Genomic DNA, 20,104 nt, shown 5'->3' with positions numbered 1-20,104 from the left:
TATTTTAGTTTATAAGACTTCCAACTTTTAAGAAGTAGCTGTATTGAGCAAAAAGTTTACAACAATTTTGTTCAAACACCAACACTTGAACATTCTTTCCAGATTATACAATAAAAAAAATCATCATATAGTGTGAGCACATATTTAGATGCAGAATTATGTTCGTGTTTCCTCTATATCTCTACCTAACTCCTGAAGTTAGTAAAGAAATCAATGTTTTCTTGGATCCAATTTGTGTTTAGTGGCATAACCTCTTGTACAGTCAAGTACATTTGCATATCATGCAAAATTGGGCCACAATCGGAAAATATAAACTCAAACTATTATTTCCATCAAACAAAAACAGTTTAAAAAAAACAAACATCAGAATTAAAATCTTTTGACTAGATTGATTGTTCCTCACCTTTCTCAGGCCTCTGAGACTGGCCATGTGCTTACTGGAAGATCTTCTAAATAAATTTAGGGGAAAAAAATAATAAGGAAAAGGTCAGACACACACAATAAAACTGGGAAGACAAATGAGCCTGTCTTTGGATTAACTCACCTTCTTCCCTCTTCCTGATAGTTATCCAGACCCTCATCATAAGACTTGGATCGCTCTGTTTTATTGGCCGAATCCGAGTCCAACAAAGCACTTCGCAGGGACTCTATACAGCAATGTGTCAAAAGTATGAAATAATTCTGTTTGTCATTTACGACCCAAGTCATGGCTTTTTGTGAGAGGAACTTTGTGAGCTCCAGAATCAATGACACATTAAATACGTAATATATTATTTAGGTGATTTCATGGAAACACACAACAGGCTTTTAACATTCATATCCATCAGCCAGCCCACCCAGTGCTGTTTACCTTGGTCATGTGATAGCTGACGACGAATAGTAGGACATGGTGAGCCTTGACTGGAGGGTGCTGTGGCTATGGATGGTGCAACAGATATCACAGCGGAGGGAGGAATAGGAGCAGCCTCTCGGTCCACACTGGGGCTGACTGGCTCATCTAAAAAGTAGAATAAAATACTCAGTGTGAGCACAGACATAGAAATGACCTTCATACCTTTGTTTTCCCGTATTTCTATTTTCTAGGTTCTGTATTTCTACAAACCCTGTTGTAGGCCAGTTAATCAATGACTGATATAAATATGCTGCTGTTTTAAATATGCATAAATATGTCCGTAAATTAATACTCAAACAAATCCTCACAATATAAACGGATTCATACTGTGTTTTTTTTCCCCAGAGGATTACTTATTTATTTATGAAAACTTAAGTTTAAACGACACATTTATGCATTGACTATGTATTTATATAATAAGATATTATCATCATTATATTTAGAAACCACTAATAAATCAGTAAATGATAAACCATTAACAAAACGCATCCGCATACGGTCTCTGGTGTTGTGACCTTGTTTAACTGGCTAACTTCTTTTAATAAACCCAGGTCTTGCTCTTGCTGATGGAAAAGTTTTGATGAGCTCTGATTTTAATGGTGGCAGGGTTAACTATTTATTTCAGGAAGAATTTCACAAGTCTATTCACTTCAACTGCATACTTCATTAACCCATAAGTATATAGATTTGTTTTATGTTTTTTCTTTTTCAAGTATACACTAATGTAATATTGATGATAATATCATTCCATTATCATGTGATTTAATAATAAACATAAAGTCTTTCTTTTAGCACCACAGCTAACATACTGCAGCACAGCTGACAGTAAACAGATCAGTATTTAATGTCTTTTTTGTTTTTTATTTTAAAGAGTTAGAAAGAAGGAAGTTTTTAACTCATCTACCGCCCACTCGTTGCATTTCTTGCCTGAAACAGCTCAGAGTACAAAGCTGCTCTCTCTGCAGCCAAGGGGCTTTTGGAGCTAAATTTAAAAGCAACTGTCCTATTTCCAGTCTGTACCCCACTTCAAAACTGGGCAAAGGAGAAAATAAAAAGAGAAAAAAAGGGGCTTGTAAAAAAAAAGTATATCTATGTATTTATTATTAAAGGAATAAAAATAAAGGTTTAACCCATAACGAGGGTAGAAACCTCTTCAATCTCCCTCTGATGAACAATTTTGTTCTGAGCGTACATCAGAACATGACAAACATACAGAACATACAGCATACATGACAAAAAGCAACAAGTTGCCAATTCATTCAGTGCATTTTCACATCCAACTGTGATGTGTTAATTTAGTAAATGGTAAAAGTGTGCCAGTCTTTAACAAGACTTTCACAAGTCTACTGTGACAAATCTGGAAGTATATAATATATGTATTCACAAAAAACAGTGAAAAATATAATCCATTTCATTTAAAGATGCAAAAAACTAATCTGTATGCTGATTTAAAAACAAATTCTAATCTGTCCTATAAGACAGAACACTGATATCACACATACAGGGCTCAAAAGAGTTTATAGACAGGCCATTGATGGAGACTTAGAGTCAATCAAGCCTCTGTTCTCCTGGACTAGGGCACCAATCCCAGGATGGCTGGGATACAACATCATCTCAGTCACTGCCTGCTTTGTCTGCACCTGGACTGTCAGGCCTCCTTCACAACTAAAATTACATGGGCTATTAAAAGTAAAGGAAAAACTCTAAAGACCAATGAATACGTACCTTTGATATCAATTTGGTCAAATAGGGATTACTTTCAATTTAAATTTAATTTGCTTGCCATAAGGTACATTCACCTCAGATCTTCAGAGAGACCTACATTTACTAAAATACCAGCCTTTCTCTCCAACTAAAACTTCCCAGTAACATCTCAGACTGTGACCTAGTTCTTTCTTTTGGTCTGCATACAAAAAGACAAAAAACAATTTGCTCTGTCTTGTAAATATCATCCATCCATTTATACATTTTTACTTATATTACAACATTCAATATGTTGACACTGAAATCAAATGCATCCTAAGATTATTTTGATTATCATAGACTGGCCTTTTCTCTGAGAAATAATAAATAATAAATGGAGCAAGGATTAACTGAACAAGAGCCTATCCATTCTCACAAAACCAACTCTTCCATTTTATTACATTATGTGGCTTCTTATAAAGACTAGTGGTTGCTGACAGATAGCTGGGCAGATACTTAAACATACACGATAAATACCTAGCAAGACTCAGATGAAGGGAGAAACTAAGAGACATTAACCAGAAACATCTACAGCTATATTCTGATCATAACCGTACAACATAAAAGTTCATTCTTTTCCATACATAACATATAATATAGAACAAGACTAGACACTCAAAAAAAAAAAAAACTCTTTATGTTGATGTGAAATGCAAATGCTTAATACTGTATATGCATGGTGAGACAACCATTAAGATGCCAACAACGTATACCCTACAAGATCCAATAAAGGGCATCTCAACCATAAACTAAGGCAAGAAAACAATGTAATAAAAGGAGAAATTCAATACATGCCAAGTAATCTTTTACACTGCCCTGGTTAAGTCAAACAACCCACAACCCCTCTCTGAAAGCCTCAAAACATGATTAATATCATCCTTCAGGGAACATAAATTTACTTTGTGAGCATTTATCCAACACTGTACTGATGCATGCAATAAACAAACCATCGGCTTTCAATCCATCTAAATGTTTTCTGTCAAAGTCTGTGGAGCTAATATAGCTACAGTGCTAGCACTTCAAGCCTGAACAACATTACTGCCTGCAACAGACAACAGGAGCCAGAAGGACTTACAAATGATGGTTCTCTTACCAATGAATGGAATGGAGTCCAGGGACTCGTCCAGGTTACTGGAGCAGGACGTGTGATGCTGTTCCTCAAGGCGGCGCATGTGCATCTCACGTCGTGCATCATTTGGAAGCCAGCACGCCACCACATCTGCTGTTGAGTCGGTTCCTTCATCATTTACAGCCAGGATGTAGGAGGGGTGCCGTAGTGGACTGGGGTTCTTTCCAGAGGGTGGCTTTTCTCTCAGAACCACCTCGGTCTCTGACGGGCTTTGCCCATTAACCTGACTCTGAGAATCTGTTTGGGGGGTCTTGAGGATGCCAGGCCTCTGAGGGATCTCTTTTGGAGTACAGCATGATGAAGACTTAAATCCTACCAATGCTGCATCTCGGCCTGTCTCAACAGGATGCATGGTTTGTGCCCTAATCCTGTTCTGGCCTTGTTGGCTGGTGTGTCCTGGATGATGTCCTTTGATTGAAATTCTTTGGTCAGGGAAAGAACGTTCGGCACTTGTGCTCTTTCCAAAATGTGAGGACCTGTGAGAGAGCATGGGTGAGGAATGCGTCTGAAGAGAATCTGGTCCTTTGGAGTAGAGGGAGGGGTTTTGTGCACCACTCATTCCACTGCTGTACCCAAGAGAAGGCCTGTAGAGAACAGCATGTCTGGGAATAGACTGTCTGCTGGGCCTTGTACCTTGGTCTGCCCTTCCATACCCTCCTCTCCTCTCACTGGGCCGAGCCAGTTCTGCAGGGTCAGCATAGTCCATGGATCGTGTCAGAGCTTTGTGAACAAGCGCATCCTGGGACACACTTCTAGGGGGCCAGTTCCTTGTATGGGTCATCTTCTCTCCACTGATCATGCGGTCCTGTGAGGCAGCACGTGGAGCAATCTGAAATTGGGGTGGTGGCCCTTGGTATGACCGCTCATGGGAAGTACTCCTGCGTCGCAGAGCATTAGGTCCCCAGTCTCCTCGGGGAATGTGATGACTGGTGGTAAAGGAGGCTGGATTGGCAGTTCGCAAATTGTCCAGCCTCTCCTGGATAGTCCGACTACTATGGGAATGAATTCCTTTGTTGTCAATGTACTCTCTGTATGTTTGGTAAGTGCGCCAATCAATGTTTTGATGGTTACCTGGATAGTGAGGCACTTGGCCTCCAAAAGGAACCATTCCTGGACCACTGGGATAAACATCAGCTTTTCGTGGGTGAGGATACTGGGCCAGTGACCCAGGTCTTCCCCTAACAAAAACAGGGTCCATGTAATCTATCCTGTGCGCTGGACCCATGCCACCAGTATGGGCTGCTTTAGGAGGAACCACAACAGTCCTAACACTGTCATTGCACATGCACACTGCCGTTTGGCTTTTAGGGTATGGTTGAAGAGGAGGAGATGGGGGCACAGTGATCTCCTTGCGATACCCATGGTCAGGAGCTGCTAATGGCCCTCGGCAGACCTGCCCCACTGAGTCTGTCGTCTGGGCCATGCCCGTAGGCTTACAGTCTACTCTGGGGTAGCATACTGGGGGTGGCTCAGGGATGTGACAGGCATTCCCACTGTAGCTACTGTGGCCACGGAGGTAGGCATCATGGGAGTAGGCCTGGAGACAGAGCAACAAAGAGGCATTAAAACTGCTAAGTACAAACAGCAAGTATGTGTAAGATCCAACAGTGTGGTACTAGATGCTTACAGAGAAGTCAAGTGTGATATTAGAAACGTTACTGGATGCATGTGTGTAGGCAGTGCATGTTGCAGTATGAGTAAGCGGAGGCGTTTCAACAGTTCAAGGGTGTCATTGCTCTTCTTCTGCTACTTCTCTAGAATTGTCATGGTAATAATTGTGAATAGCAAAGTATTTTGACAAAAGCAAAGCATTTTTTCCAAACAATGGTATTAAAATAGTTTTAGAATGCAATTTTATTTCTCCAGTATTCCTGTTTGTGATCTCTAAAAACTGTTTTAAACCAATGCTATGAAGGAAAAGCAACTCAGATATTCATAAAATCAACACTTACTATAACTACAAAAAAAATAAATAAATTGTGGAACAGTTTTCATGACTACAAAGCTCTCAATATGTAGCCTGAAGAACTAAGAGGTTCTACAGATAGTGTCACAGTACAGATAAATTTTAAAGATCTTACGCTGACATATTTGAACAGCAGTGATATAATAAAACTGATATAAAATGGACATCCACGTTCATAAGTAACTAACATTATTTACCCACCTCAGACTGACAAACTGTAACCTCAGACAGACAGCAGGTCGCCCATCCCTCATAGAGAAATTGCTATATTTAGCCTGACTGATTATCATCCATGGCTAGAAAGCCTGCACCTTTTACAAATGTAAATACGAATGAAAATCTTCTATAAATAATAAAAAATAAAAAATTAAATAAATAAATTGAGCTAGAGCCTCTTCCTATACATATACTAATGCTTGTAAGGCTAATAGCATTTCTGCTTTACTCATAGCACACTGTACGTTTAACAAGCAAGTGACACATAAAGGTTTGAGAACTTTGATCCTGTTATAACCTGGTCTCAATCCACAATCTTACATAAAGGTGTATTGCCACAGCAATCAGTGCCAGACTCGGTTACTCCCTTTACATGGCTGGAGTTCAGAGGTCAGTGGCCTTTATCACACTAACGACATCTGACAGAGAGGATGAAGAAGGGGCGAGGCTGCACTGAGATGCCAGCTGGATGCCAACTGGAGTTCTAAATCTAACAGGTACTGCAGACACCGTCCATCAGCCATTTCTGATGTCGTAACATCTGAATCATAATCATATCTGACCATGAAACACACATCACAGGCAACTGAATGGCTGTAATGTAAAATTTGAAGATAACATCTTGTAACGATGATGACATGCATGAAGGACATGCAAAATGATACAGCTGGTACAACATGTCAACATCAAGCAGCTATCCAATGCCGTTTTCTTACCAGATTAGTTGTTTGATGAGAGAAAGGCTGCCATCACAGTGTGTGAAAACAAGAGCGTTAAGAAATCATGGGAGGTTGGAACAGATACAGATGCCAGCAGAGCAATATGCACATAATATAAGAAAAAAAACAGATTCCAAAGGCGGAGAAGATGAAACAGCCATAGCAATGCCTGGGCTTGACATGCTAAAAATACACTAGAGCTGCAGCAGCAGTGCACAAGGATGAAAAAGCAAGGATGTAGCAGGGGTTGCCACGTTACAACCAGCCTGTGACACTCTGTCCTGGGTGAAGTGACAGGAGCAGAAGCTTGCCTCTCATGCTGCTGTTAGGTCTTCATGGCTCCATCCATCTTCAAACAGAATATTACGCTAACTGAAAAGGTTCCTCCAGTCTACGTCTCTCTCCCTCCCTGCTACTGCTCACATGACAGAAGCAGCAGCTGCTGATTATACATTCAGCTGTGATGGTACAGCTCCCCCTCCCACTTCTTCCACCTCTCTCCTTTTCACTAAGCGTCAACCTGTTTAAAACACAGGGCAGTCAGCTGATTTTATCTACTTGTCCATCATTCATGTTCCCTCCATTTTTTCCAGTCCATCATTTCCTCTGCTTTCATGGTGTACAGTTCCCTCCCATTTCTGCTCCTTAAATGTGTAATCTCCCCTCCTCTTTGCTAAGCAACTGCTGCCTGTCTGCAAGCACTCAGTGCATGCTGCCTCCTACAGTGTAATGTCTTTCTGCTAGTGTCTAATAATCTTCTGATTCTTATTGGCAGAGCTCAGTATGCTTGCCTACACTAGATACTTCTGTGTGGATGCTTTCCATTTGCTGTGCAACACTGTCTAGTGGAATCACAGCACATGCGAAGGAGTGTGGACTGTGTGAACAAGATAGAAAAAGAGAAGCATCAATAGGAAGGACTAACAGGGAAGAGGGTGGAGTACCAGTGGAGTGGTTATCAGAAAAGGAAAATGACTTGGCTTAAACGTATAGAGGAAAAGTGTTAGGAGTCAGTGAAATTTTCTGGAACTTTTGGCTCATTAACATAATTAACAATGAATCTATGATTTAATTTGAAGTTGATATACGAGTTGCACAATTTTAAATGAATGCATGGGAGAAAAATCTTCAGATATATATATATATATATCTATATTTATTAATATGGAAACTGCATGGATATTTGCTTTGCAAAGATTGTATGTAATATATGTATATTGCATACAATCTTTGCAAAGCAAATATCCATGCAGTTTCAAACGCCTTCATCTTTACCTCACCTTGGATGTGCTAAATTGATATCTGCTACCTACTGTTCGTAGCATCACAAATAAAAGATTAATGGGGTCATCTCAAGAGTGCATAGGTATTGAGTGCTTAATACCACACTTAACAGGTTTGGGGACATACAGCACCCAAGCTAACGTTATGCAGTCCTGCAACTCACCCAAACTAAGAAAATATTTGAACCATTTAAACCAAAACCTCTGCAGTTCATTTTAAATATAAACAGGTGAAAATTTGCAGCAGCTATTGGCATCTGACTAAATTTGAGTCAAGACGTTTGTTATAATCCTTTTGATTTCTTTTTGGATTTTTACTTTGTTTTGGTTTTCTTTTTGGTTTAATTGTTTTTCTTTTTCCTTTTCTTTTTAATGTTAAATTATGCTTCTTGTATTCTGTAAAGCACTTTGAATCACCCTGTCGCTGAATTGTGCTATATAAATTAACTTGCCATGCCTTTAATAATTTTAAATCAAATTTAGTTGGATACCATAGAGCCACTGCTGTTATTATAGTTATTAAGATTAGGAGATTCACATTTATCAAAAAAGTTTTATTTTTCCTTTTACCTATAATCTATACGTCCAAAATAGTCTTTTCACTCACTCTGTACATACAGCAGCTAAGTGGGAGCACATTAGGCAGACAAAAGTTTCAGTGAAGGTATTACAAAGTTAACATTGATTAGAAAAATAAAGATGAGGACCTAGCTCATTTGAAACTCTCCATTACCTTAATGCTTTCTAGAGATGGATAATGACAAATGAAAAAAAGACTGATAGGATGTTTATTTGAAATGTAGCTAGTATATGCACGAATGACAAACCTCATTTAATGTTGTTAGCTTCTCTTTCAAGGATCTCTAACCATAATCTTAAGATGAACTTGGCAATAGACTTTCCAATTAAATATTATATTCTTTTTACTATCAACTGTATCTTTCAATACAAGCAGCATAACTTTTGTTATATACAGCTGCCACTTCCTCTGCACTCTTAGACAAACAGGGGCTTTATCATCAACCTACTACTTTATGAAAGTAAAACACAAAAATCATTTATTGCACTTGATTTTCTTGACAACTTTTAACTTGGTGTGATAATAGGTAGTAATCTGAACTTATGTTCTTTAGAAATGGGTTGCATACTTCCCATTACTATGTCTGTATAAGTATTTTTGGTAAAGCTTGTTCTAGCACTCCATTTAGGCCATTTCAACAGTGGTGTCATCAGCAGTTCTGGACAGAAAGTCTGCTCTGGCCTGATTAGAAGGCCTAGATAGAGAGCTCTGATGGGATAAGCTGTGCGCTTGGATCTCATGACTGCTGTCCCAACAAGAACACCTCAAACTGGAGCAGCTTTGCAGCAGAACAAAAATTATGTAGGACTGGAAATAAGGGAAAATAAAAATAAATAAATAAATAAAAAGGTGGTGGGGGGTAGTTATTTTGAAACAGCACTTTAATTTAAAACTTACCAGTTGCAGTATGTCTTCATCTTTGGGCATCACACACAATTCAAGAACGTCACCACTGTATTAAAAAAAAAAAAGAAAAAAAAGAGGTATTTTTAACTATAGAAATGCAATGAATGAGCCACAATAACCAAACAAATAAAAACTCAACCTTACCTGTCTTGGATCAAAGATATGACATCACAATAGGCTTTCCCGATAATGCTTGCTCCATTCACCTTTACTATTCGATCACCTTAGAAACAACAAACGTGACAGGAACAGTTAAGACAAACTGGGAAATAAAAGGAAATTGCATAAAATACAAATACGATAACTTCACTAAAAGTGTGATGAGCAGCTGAAACAAGAAATTGTTGACTGGCTGTTACCTGTGCAAAGTCCAGCTGCATGAGCAGGGCCACCTTCCTTGACTTGCTTTACAAAGATGGTGTCCATAGGTTCTAACCTATTTCGCTGCCTTCCTGGTGAAAGATTACACACAGAGTATTAATTACTCAAAGACTGAACAATGGAAACAATCAAAGACATGAAGTCATTCCAACCACACGTGAAAGAACTTGCAAATGTATATAATTCCAATGCAAATGCTTCAGGCATGCCAACATGTCTTCATTATAACCGACATAAAACAACATAAAAAACTTAGATAACATTGTCACAGCACAAGTGCTGTGAGCCTGCACTCTCGTTCACAACATCACACTTGTACCAAGAAGGAACTGAAATGTGAAAAACAAACAATAAACTTTAAGATGACAGTGGGACTAAAAGTGGTAGGTGGGTTCCAAGATTTTTTTTTTTTTTTTTTTTTTAAATTGCATCTTTATTTTGAAAGGACAAGAAAAGATCATCAACAAAGTAACATTAGTAAAAGATAAAGAGTCCTTCCATTTTTGTTTAGTTTAAGTCATGAAGACATGACTGCCACAGCGATTGGTAAATACACAACATCCTCTTATGAACAGTTCTGACAATTTGCCTTGTATAAACAAAGCCCAATAAGGCTCACATGACCACTGAGGGAGCTCTAGGATCGCTTAGTAACAGATAGAACAGTTAATATAGACCTATGTACTTCAACATGGTTGACATCCAGGCTGATGACATAGAAATATAAATCAATAAACAGAAAAAAAATCAAAGTTACAGAAGATTACAAGATTTCAAAGAATGTGAATCAGTATTAAGGGAGCAGAATAATTACCCAGTCTTGAAAAGACAACATCAAAAATTGGTTTAAACAAGTGGTTCCCAAACTCAGAAACCCAGGAAAAAGAAAGAAGAAAAGGAGGAAAGTGAGAGAAAAAGACTTTGGAGGAAGAATGACAGTGTGCACAACTCCCACTCTTTTCTACTAAACTTGAGAAATAGCTTTGGACACAGCCAAAGACTCACACAAGTACTTCCCCAGTAGTTAACATTCTAGTGGCGAGTCAGCACATATCACCTTGCAAGGCTGAATAGATGTGAAGTGTAGTATAAGATTACACAAAATTTGGATCATCAAAAAAGATTCTACCATGGTCATAAAAAAAAAAAAAAAAGGAGGGGGGGGGGGGGGGGATTTAGTGTCCATTACCTTCCATAATGTAGGGAAAAAAGACTAACTTCTATAGTAAATATCTTTGGCATGGGATGTATCTAATGTTATACATGTTAAAAATAAAAGATTTAAATACTATTCAACAATTAGTTTAGATCTTAAGCTAATATTTTGAATCTTGTGCAATTAACAAAGACTTATGACCTAATTTTTCCCTCTAGTTTCCACATGAGATCACTCGGCCACATCATGAGGACTCAAATTACATAATACAGCTGAAGTCTCATGTAACTACAGCAAGAAGACTTGCACCCTCTGGTGGTATTGTGTAGATTTACGTTTCCTTAAATCAGTCAAAACATTTAACTAAAGAAATGGATTTAGTCTTTGTTAGCATGAAGTAACTTATTGTATGAATGCTCAGTAGTAAAAAAATAAACAAAAACAATTAAAATATCTTCACCCTAACACATGTCCTATTTCTACTGCTGCTATCACTGAATTATTCAAAATATATTTCTTGCTTTTTGAGAAACCAATTTATGTACCTTATTATCAAAATGCAGGCAAGCAGATAAGGATATTTTTTTATATCAGTGTTTTGTACAGACTCAAACAAGCATATATCCTACAACTTTACGCTTTTCAGAACAGCCCTCTTCATGACAACTGAAACAGAGCCAGGTTACGTTTCCAACTGAATAAATACAAAACAAAATAAGGAAAAGAGGGTTTGTACCTTCAGCTCATTCACTGTACCGCGAGCGTGGACCATTTAAATAAGTACTACAGAAAAAATAATGGGCAGAAACCTAACAGCTAACACTGAATCAAGCCTTTATAAATGCATTGTACTTAATACACACGTGCAGAAGACAGTGAAATACTTTGACATAAAGGAGAGTGATGGGTTAACCAGTCAACAAAAGCTCACGAGTTCATCCAAACTTGACCCCAGTGTGATAAAAGAGGAGCTTTGTCTAAAACTAATGCAATAAGTCTAATGGGAGTAAGAAAACTGGTGATGTGACAGTGTAGAGGGTCCAAATCTGCTTACAACCCAAATGCAATACTTTCAAGTGTACATGCTCACATACTAGCCTTAATAGTACTGTACCCTTATGATAGCTGTCTATATGAAGAAGGCTTTTCTTTAAGTTCATCCATATAATTACAAATAACCGATAACTAAAAGATTCTTATTTGCAAAAGTCAACTGAATGAATACATTTATGACAGTGCATACTCTTGTTTTATATTATAAATGTAATACATATCTAATACAGTACATTAATTCTGCAGAGGGTGTACTAAACAGTTAATTGTAGAAAGTAGAAGAAGAAGAAAAAAAAAAGTCTATTACATTAGATGTATGACAGCACAGATCATTCCCACCCTTTTGATGCCAACCCTCTGTAAGCCAGCAGTTCCATTTCTTTCCTGTGTTAATGTGACTGCTGAGCCAGTCTGGACTGAAAACATCTCAGGTTGGATGTTTCCTCTTCAGTTTTGGCGTGCTGCCTATAAGGCCTTGCGTGTGCAGAATTATAAGTCTGCCAGGATTCTTTAATATTCTCTAGCTTACCCTTACCAAAGCTGCAGAGCTCTGCACAATGAGACAATCTTCCACAGTGTTTTAGTTTTGGTGGAACACCACTTAAATTTTTTAGGCAATAAGCAAACTCAAATGTTCACTTCTGAGTATTTACCTGCTGTTGCAGAAAAAATAGGATCAAAGAAAAAGTTTGCAATTGTAAATGAGAAACCACAATAAACTTTATCTTAAAAAAAATGATAATTTTTTTCTAAACAGCTATGAATTAAATAGCCATTTACCCAGGTTACAGTTTTTTTTTATTTAAAAGAATGAAACTAGTTCCCAGGACAGAATTTCCTTTGGAAAAGACCAAGTTTCAGTTACCCACTTGATTTGCTCAAATGTCAGAATAATAAATCAAAGACAACAAATTTAGTCCCTCAAGTTATCTGTCCGTGTTGTGAAATGTGTTATAAAAAAGTATGAACTGGTCTAATGATTACAGTAAGCACATGTTTATTGTACACATGGCCACCTGACTGCTGTTGGAGTCTGACTCACTGTGATGGTTTCTGTTACCTAATAATGCTAGTAATGCTTTTCATTTTCCTTTTGTCTGGGCAAAAATGCTTTCTGAGGCCCCAACACTAACAAAACTAGAAAATTCATGGTATACAGAGATACTGTAGTGTTAGATTGAAATGTTATGATTCTTGCTTGATGTCATAAAACACTTTCATAAGTGTAAATGATAAGATCTGAGAATTTAATGGGGTTTCCCCTAATGTAATGAAAACAAAAAGACTACTTGGAAGAATATTTTGTTTCACAGTGGTGGTTTCCTGAGAAAAATATTTTTTTCCCTTCAAAGAATACAAAGAATATAATTACTGACATCCACAAACATGAATGTAGAAACACTGAGCTCTGTATGGTCAACAAATGGCAGCACAAACAAGCGGGTTAAATATCACTGCACAGTGATTACACCAGGAAGGGAAACTTAAAATAATTCTGTCCATGTGTACAGTCTACCATCCAAACCAAAAGTACAAAAATCTGTGAAATACTTTAGGGAATCTCCAATAAGTACAAAACTCTTGCTTATTTCATGAAGAATGGCACACAGCACTATCACAACACTTTACTTTCAGGATCTTGCTTGACAAAAAATGAAACAGAAATGACTATATTACTGCAACTATGATCCCTTTCATATCTCATTATCCATGTTGAAATAAAGACCTGGAGGATTCATAAATTTATTAACATTGAGTAGCAACAAGCGATAGCATCAAAAAACATTCATAAAATGTATGGAGGATGTTGACCAAGCCAACATGTTTCCTAAGGAATCACCAAAATGTTACATTTTAAATCACACAGCTTATCTGGTAATTTATATGAGGCCTTTTCTTTTATGAGAAGACAAAATCTGGCTGTAACACTGCTCTTAGCAAGTGGAAAGAAGGTAAAACAAATCCAAGCATGTAGAATTTGACACCTCCCCTCTTCAATGTTTTTTTTTTTTTTTTTTTTTTTTTTTTTTTTTTTTGTGGTGCATGTCAAACAGAGCAGGAACAACAGAGTGAAACTGCATGAGGTGGGTCAGTACAGGACAGAAACAGGTGACACTGACTAAACCTTTCATGGCTCCACAAAGGTCAATGACACATGGATCTGCATTGTTATTCCATAGGGAGGCAAAACGAGTGATTATGAGTGATCAGAAGTCAGAAGCATAGCTCTAACTCAGCAATGCTGAAAGGCAGGAAGTAAGACAAACAGCTGTGTTTTTCAGCTTACCTCTACGGCCATGCTCTTCCTCCTGTAAAAACACAAATACTCAAATGACTGGGTTGCTCATAGTAACAGAATTTATGTTATCAGGCTTTTTCTTAACTTGCTGCTGAAAAGCAAATACCATCCTGAAATTTACCGGGAAGTAGTGAAGGCTTGACTCTGGTGGGTATACGATGAAGTGTCGCAAGGTGAAGCCGAATCCTTGGGATGTGCGACACAGACGCACAGTTTTTGGCCTCGGCCATGAAAATGGCTCTTCTTCTGTTGGGTACTGCACTGCTGGAGAATCAGCCAAGTTCCTCCACTCATGAGAGTCATTCTAACAAAACAGAAAGATAAAAAAATAATAACATAAATAAAAATCGAATTAAAAACATATTCATACAACCCTCACATGGACATGTACAAGGTTTGCAATTTAGAAATAATAAAAATCTAAATAAAAAAAAAAAACTTAAAACCTGGAACACACCAGTCCTAAAAATACAAAGATTTTAGATCACCACTATCAAAAGTCACTAAATTTTTATAACACAAGTAATTTTTTGGGAGATTTTTAAATTAATGTTGATAAATACACGCCAATTATGTGTTTGATCAATAAAAAGGGTTTTTATATTATGTTGCTGTAATAAAAATACTGTCCTCAGCAGCAAAAAACAATTAAAGAAAGTGCACCACTTCACATGGCGTAAAGTCAGTTTTGGAAAACAGAGGTTGTCTAATGTTTACAGTCAAGTCAATTTACAGCTGGGGCAGTATGTCAGGCTCCAGGCTTTGGACACCCACTCCTCCTGTGTTTACAGACTATCTATAGCCTCACACCTTTGAGGTATTATATTTGCAACAGCTTTACTCAAATTTCCTTATATCACATTTCCTATACCAGCATAACTTTCAGGAATGCCTCTGTTCTACTCCCCCCGCTTCAAACATGTCGTTCCCCTCCCCCAGAAGCATAGACTTTCCCCCACAATGTGAGGAATTTGATGAGCTTGCATTAACAATATCTCTGCCTGGGCTGATATGTTGAGTTAAATGTCAGAAAACCAGAATGAATTACGCACTTGTTAACACAGCTTTGTGAGTATTTTAACCAAAGACTATCCAAAAGGTTTGTCTTCCCATCAGAGTTTAAATTCTGCACATTTGACAAAAGTTTTAAGCAAAAAAAAAAAAAAAATCCAAACTGCTTTCCCACTTCTTTTAACTATTGCAAAGAACAAAACAAGTAATAAATAAATTCGTGTATGCAGATAAGTACACATTACTTCTCATACTAAATAGCTTAATGCAAATGTTGTGTGTCCCTTCAGGTGTCTATCATGATGAAGCATGTTTTACTGGGCTCTTTGCATTTTAACAGAGGCCGTGCAGTTTGTTTGTTTCTGTTTTTAAATCAAAATCCTGAAAAGAATAAAACTGTTGAATACACACAAATACACTGCAAAGTAAGAACTCACCGCACTGACTGCTTGGGAGAAAGAGCTGCAGGTGCAGCTGATACCCATGTATTTTAATGAAACCAGCAAAACAGGTTTTCCAACTTTGGCTATTCAGCAACACCAGCACTTTCATGTTTAAGTCTGTGCCTGTCTGATCACCGTGTACCTTCAGAACACGAGACAGCATTTAAATCCAAACCTAGAGAACGGCTTCTGGTGATATAACTATAAATCAACAGGATGGTTGAAATGCCTGCATGGTACGCTCATGCCTCCAGGGCAAGCCAGTCCTAGTTTATTGAATCTGATTGAACATGCAGAGCACAGGGCAATTTCAAACCCTCTGATCTTTAGATGTGGACAACAGAAGGTGGTGTGGGCCTCCTCACAGACACATGCCTTGCAGTGTTATCACTGCCACTTGCAAAAGTTTATACTGTTATGGCATTCCAGGCCAATAAATTCCAGACCCACATTTCTGTCTTTTTTTTTTTGCCCCTTTCCTTTTTTATTAAATGGAGTTACAACAGCTTTGATTAGAGAAAAGAAAGGACGTCTGGAAAAACCTGAGACATTAGAAGAAGACAGCATGACAATAAGTCAATGGAAGAGAAGGGGGAAATGAAAGGAACACCTACTTCAAAAACACATGCCTATCCTTTCCTGTTCACAACTGAATGCCTCTCACCCATTTATGAATCACCAGAATACCAGACCGATATTTGCACTGGGTGAGGCAGCTGGGAGAAGGCATTCTGAAGGCATTTGTTCCTCTGCTGGATGTCTCTTGGAAATTAAAAAAGCCTGGGCTGATCCTCAATACAGGAGCAGATTTCATTAACCAGATGCCAGTTCTCAATTAAAAAGCAAACAGATTCTTCAGGGTTCTAGGACATTTCTATGTAAACTTTCACTTCTATTCTTTAGAAAGCTAATGATGGAGACCAAAAGAAAAGAAAAAAAATAAAATAAAATATATAAAATAAATAAATAAACACCATTACAGTGTTTATTATGATAAGCTCAGCCAACGATGTGCTGGATCAAATAAAAGGGTACTTAATTGAGTATATCATGTTGCTGTTTATGTACAGAAAAAAAAAATGTACCATCATCTACAGCTAAAAACAATTAAGGCAAGTGTACCACTTACACATTTTAAAGTTGCATTTACTAAAAATCACAATAATTAGTTTTAGGAATTTATTTTAATTTTTTGAAGACTCAAATCAGTCTATATGAATGGGCTCAGGACTACAACGAGCTGTAATTTTCTCTTTGTGGGATCTGTTAGGTTGCTGAGTTGTAATATTTCCTTGCTTGCTCAGCTCATGAATTAACACATAACCGAACCAGTGGTGCACCATACGTGTTTTTAAATTAAGACGGATATTTTATGATCGTTTACCATACAGCAACAAAAAACCCAGTGTATCCTTCTAGATTCAACTTCTTTACCGAGTTAAAATACACAGTTCATCTTAAAATGTATAGGTAAAATAATTGTTCTCAGAAGTTAAAACCAATTATTTTTAGAAGCATTGCAAGTCACATGCGAATACCACAGAACATATGGTCATTTTCCAAAAGATTGTAAAATGACTACATCACCACAGAGATTAGAGAGCAAGTAAACCAATACCACCCCCAAGTTTAAGAGGATTCGCTTCACATGCGCAGCTGTTTACACACCACACATTCTTATATCTAACAACTGGGTACACTTACAAACCAACTGGAATTTCCATCTTATCCATTTTTAACCATTTAATAACCACACTGTGTCTCCTTACATGTCTAAAACCCTCTGCTGACATCACCAAATGACATATTACTGGCACCAGATGACATGAGCTTTTAAAAACATAGAAGCATACAACCCTAAAATGTGAGGAAGCCAAACTCTCTGCGGGCTGCTAAATTCTACACCACATTCCAGCCAAACCAAGCACTATGCTGTGAAAAGCCAATGATAATGACACAGAGGGTCACTGGTGAGTTCTGGGTGTTCCAGTCTTGCAGCTCAGGACGAGGTTAGGAGTATCATTACAGAGTCTATATAAACAGGTGGTAAGTTTTCTGCACACTACAGTTGTAGGTGTAACACACAGCTTGGGCAGAGAAGCCCTTTTGTTGTCTTTTCCTTTTCAGTTGGGTACCTTTAAAAATCCTAACACTTGCATATAAACGCTTCTGGCATTTAATCCCTAGCATTTCTGATACAGCAGCGAACACTACTACTACCTTGCTACTTAAGAGTTTAATAAAGGGTAGGTCTATTTAACCATTGTTAAATAAATATAGTTAGTAGATAGAATAAGACAAACACCTGCCAAGTGCGATTCAAATTACAATGCCAACTCTGGAAGGTTTGCAACGTGCCTTCATAATGTTGCAGATAAACTCTCAGTAGTATAGTGTAAAAAGCCCATTTATGCTCAACGCAGAAGATGGATACACAGATGGAAGGACAGTTTCATCCATCTTCTGTGTCGGTTAAGCGCATAATTTGGTCCATTTTCAGGAAGCGTAGCTATCCGTTGATTGACGTAGAAGACGGAGCAATACCACTGGAAATCGAGGGGTAGTGCCGAGCAGAATAGCTAACATGCAACCAGCAAAAGAAACAAATTAGAAAAGAAGAAGAGGATTAGGAAGGGAACATAAAAGCAGAAAAAGACGAGGACAACAACAATGAAGTATGAGGACAGCAACGTATGACAACGTTTGAAACGGACGTCACTATTTACACATGTAAGGAAGCAGAAATGGGCTTTAAGACAGACGGGAGTACCTGAAACAGTTGCTTCTGCCTACTCAACTTCTTTTTACCACCAATTTTGCTTCTAAGATATAGATTTTGCAAGATGTGTTCAAACAGAAAAGCAATGTAATTAAAAAAAATATCTCATTTTGTCTAATTCATCTATAGTGACTCACCATTTAAGCTCAAATGAGTTATCTTATCAACCCACAAGAAATGTCACTGGCTCTCCTATATGAGATGATGTGAGGAAAAACTGAATCACGCAGCCAGCTCGTTTTCTCTAGAGACACTGCAGACACAACCATAATGCAACAGGAAGTAACAGACTTCTTCTATCCAATTGAAGGTCAATTTTCCCTTCCGACTGCCATCATTTAGCCGTACGATGCAGAGGGTTCTGTAAAAGGCAGCCATCCTAAATTAGATAAACAATGAGGTTTAATGAAGCCAAGATTGTGGGACAAGGGGGAGTCAATACCCCAGTAGTATATTCATGAAGAAGTTTCAGATCAATCATTTCATACAATTTTACCACAGGTCAAAGTAGAAAACAGACTTTACATCTCAGCAAGACTCAATCTAAAAAACTGTGTTGCTAACTTGATGTCCAACTAGAGGAATCCAAGTTGTGAAGGGACTGTCTGTCATTTGGATTTATCTGCAATGTTTAAAAAACCTTCCATTACTCAGAGAATGGATGGTCAGATGATAGAGCAGACAAGACACTACAATGTAGAGGAGAAATATTAATAAATAAAACCACCAGCAATTGCCAAAAATAATTTTTCTGAATCACAATCAATATTTTTTTTGCATCTTTTTTATATAAAAAAATACTAATTAGGCAGCAAATTATATAAAAATGGCCACCTGAACAGTCCTAATGGTCAACACCTGACTGGTACAGAGTTTTCAAAATGGACAAAAATAAAAAATAAAGATACAAATTAATAAATAAAAAGGAATGCACTTTGATATTATTCAATGAACCAGCATGATGAAATTCTGTGTTTAAGATCTCAATTACATTAATGTTAACAAAGTTAGTTACTGAGAATCTACAAATGAGTCTGGCTTTTTCTGAGACAGTAACTCGTTCCTACTGCTTGTTTACAGCAGAAGCAGGAACATGCTGTCTATTAATAATCAAAAATACTTCTCTACACTTTTTGACAGACATATAATCAACAGAGGCCATCACATTTGTTAAGATACATTTAAAAATAACCATCCACCTGGGAAAAGGCTTAAGTCATTAAAGCCACAATGTCAATTTCCAGAAAATCCCCGCACCGGAGACTACTGGGGGTTTCCGCCTCAAAATTAGCACATGAATTGGTTTGTGTGGCAGCCTGATTAAAGGGGTAGCAAAAAGCAAGATTTCCACTGAATGTGCTGTATCAAGGCTTTACTTTCAACAGCAGTAACCAAAATATCCTAAAATACATTTCTTATATACTACACTTCTTGTGCCCGGAGGTGAAACTCTGCATAACTCAAAACTTTTCAAAACAGTAATGCCAGCACGCTGGCTGGTGATGTTGGGAAAAAAAAAAGTTTATCTGCATCAAGATATTATTAAAG

At 37.6% G+C, this 20,104-nt stretch overlaps 1 protein-coding gene across 2 annotated transcripts in view; it reads right to left on the bottom strand.

Annotated features, from left to right (window-relative positions):
• arhgap21b (Rho GTPase activating protein 21b) overlaps positions 1–20,104 on the bottom strand; it is a 33,818-nt gene that overhangs the window by 10,686 nt on the left and 3,028 nt on the right. Inside the window, exons 3-11 of one of the 2 annotated variants that reach the window (XM_041991842.1) lie at positions 14,445–14,627; positions 14,312–14,333; positions 9,794–9,886; positions 9,579–9,657; positions 9,426–9,480; positions 3,729–5,301; positions 851–997; positions 545–647; positions 404–449 (exon numbers count right to left, since the gene is read on the bottom strand). In XM_041991842.1, coding sequence (XP_041847776.1) covers positions 404–449; positions 545–647; positions 851–997; positions 3,729–5,301; positions 9,426–9,480; positions 9,579–9,657; positions 9,794–9,886; positions 14,312–14,333; positions 14,445–14,627 — 2,301 coding nt within the window. Of the gene's footprint in view, positions 1–403; positions 450–544; positions 648–850; positions 998–3,728; positions 5,302–6,662; positions 6,953–9,425; positions 9,481–9,578; positions 9,658–9,793; positions 9,887–14,311; positions 14,334–14,444; positions 14,628–20,104 lie in introns of those variants that run through there. The other variant, XM_041991843.1, reaches the window with a different exon arrangement.

The sequence above is a fragment of the Melanotaenia boesemani genome, chromosome 8 (genome assembly GCF_017639745.1).
Source record: "Melanotaenia boesemani isolate fMelBoe1 chromosome 8, fMelBoe1.pri, whole genome shotgun sequence".
In the NCBI taxonomy this organism is placed as follows: Eukaryota; Metazoa; Chordata; class Actinopteri; order Atheriniformes; family Melanotaeniidae; genus Melanotaenia; species Melanotaenia boesemani.
Note: the sequence above shows the minus strand (reverse complement) of the source record. Positions and strands in the feature narration are given on the sequence as shown.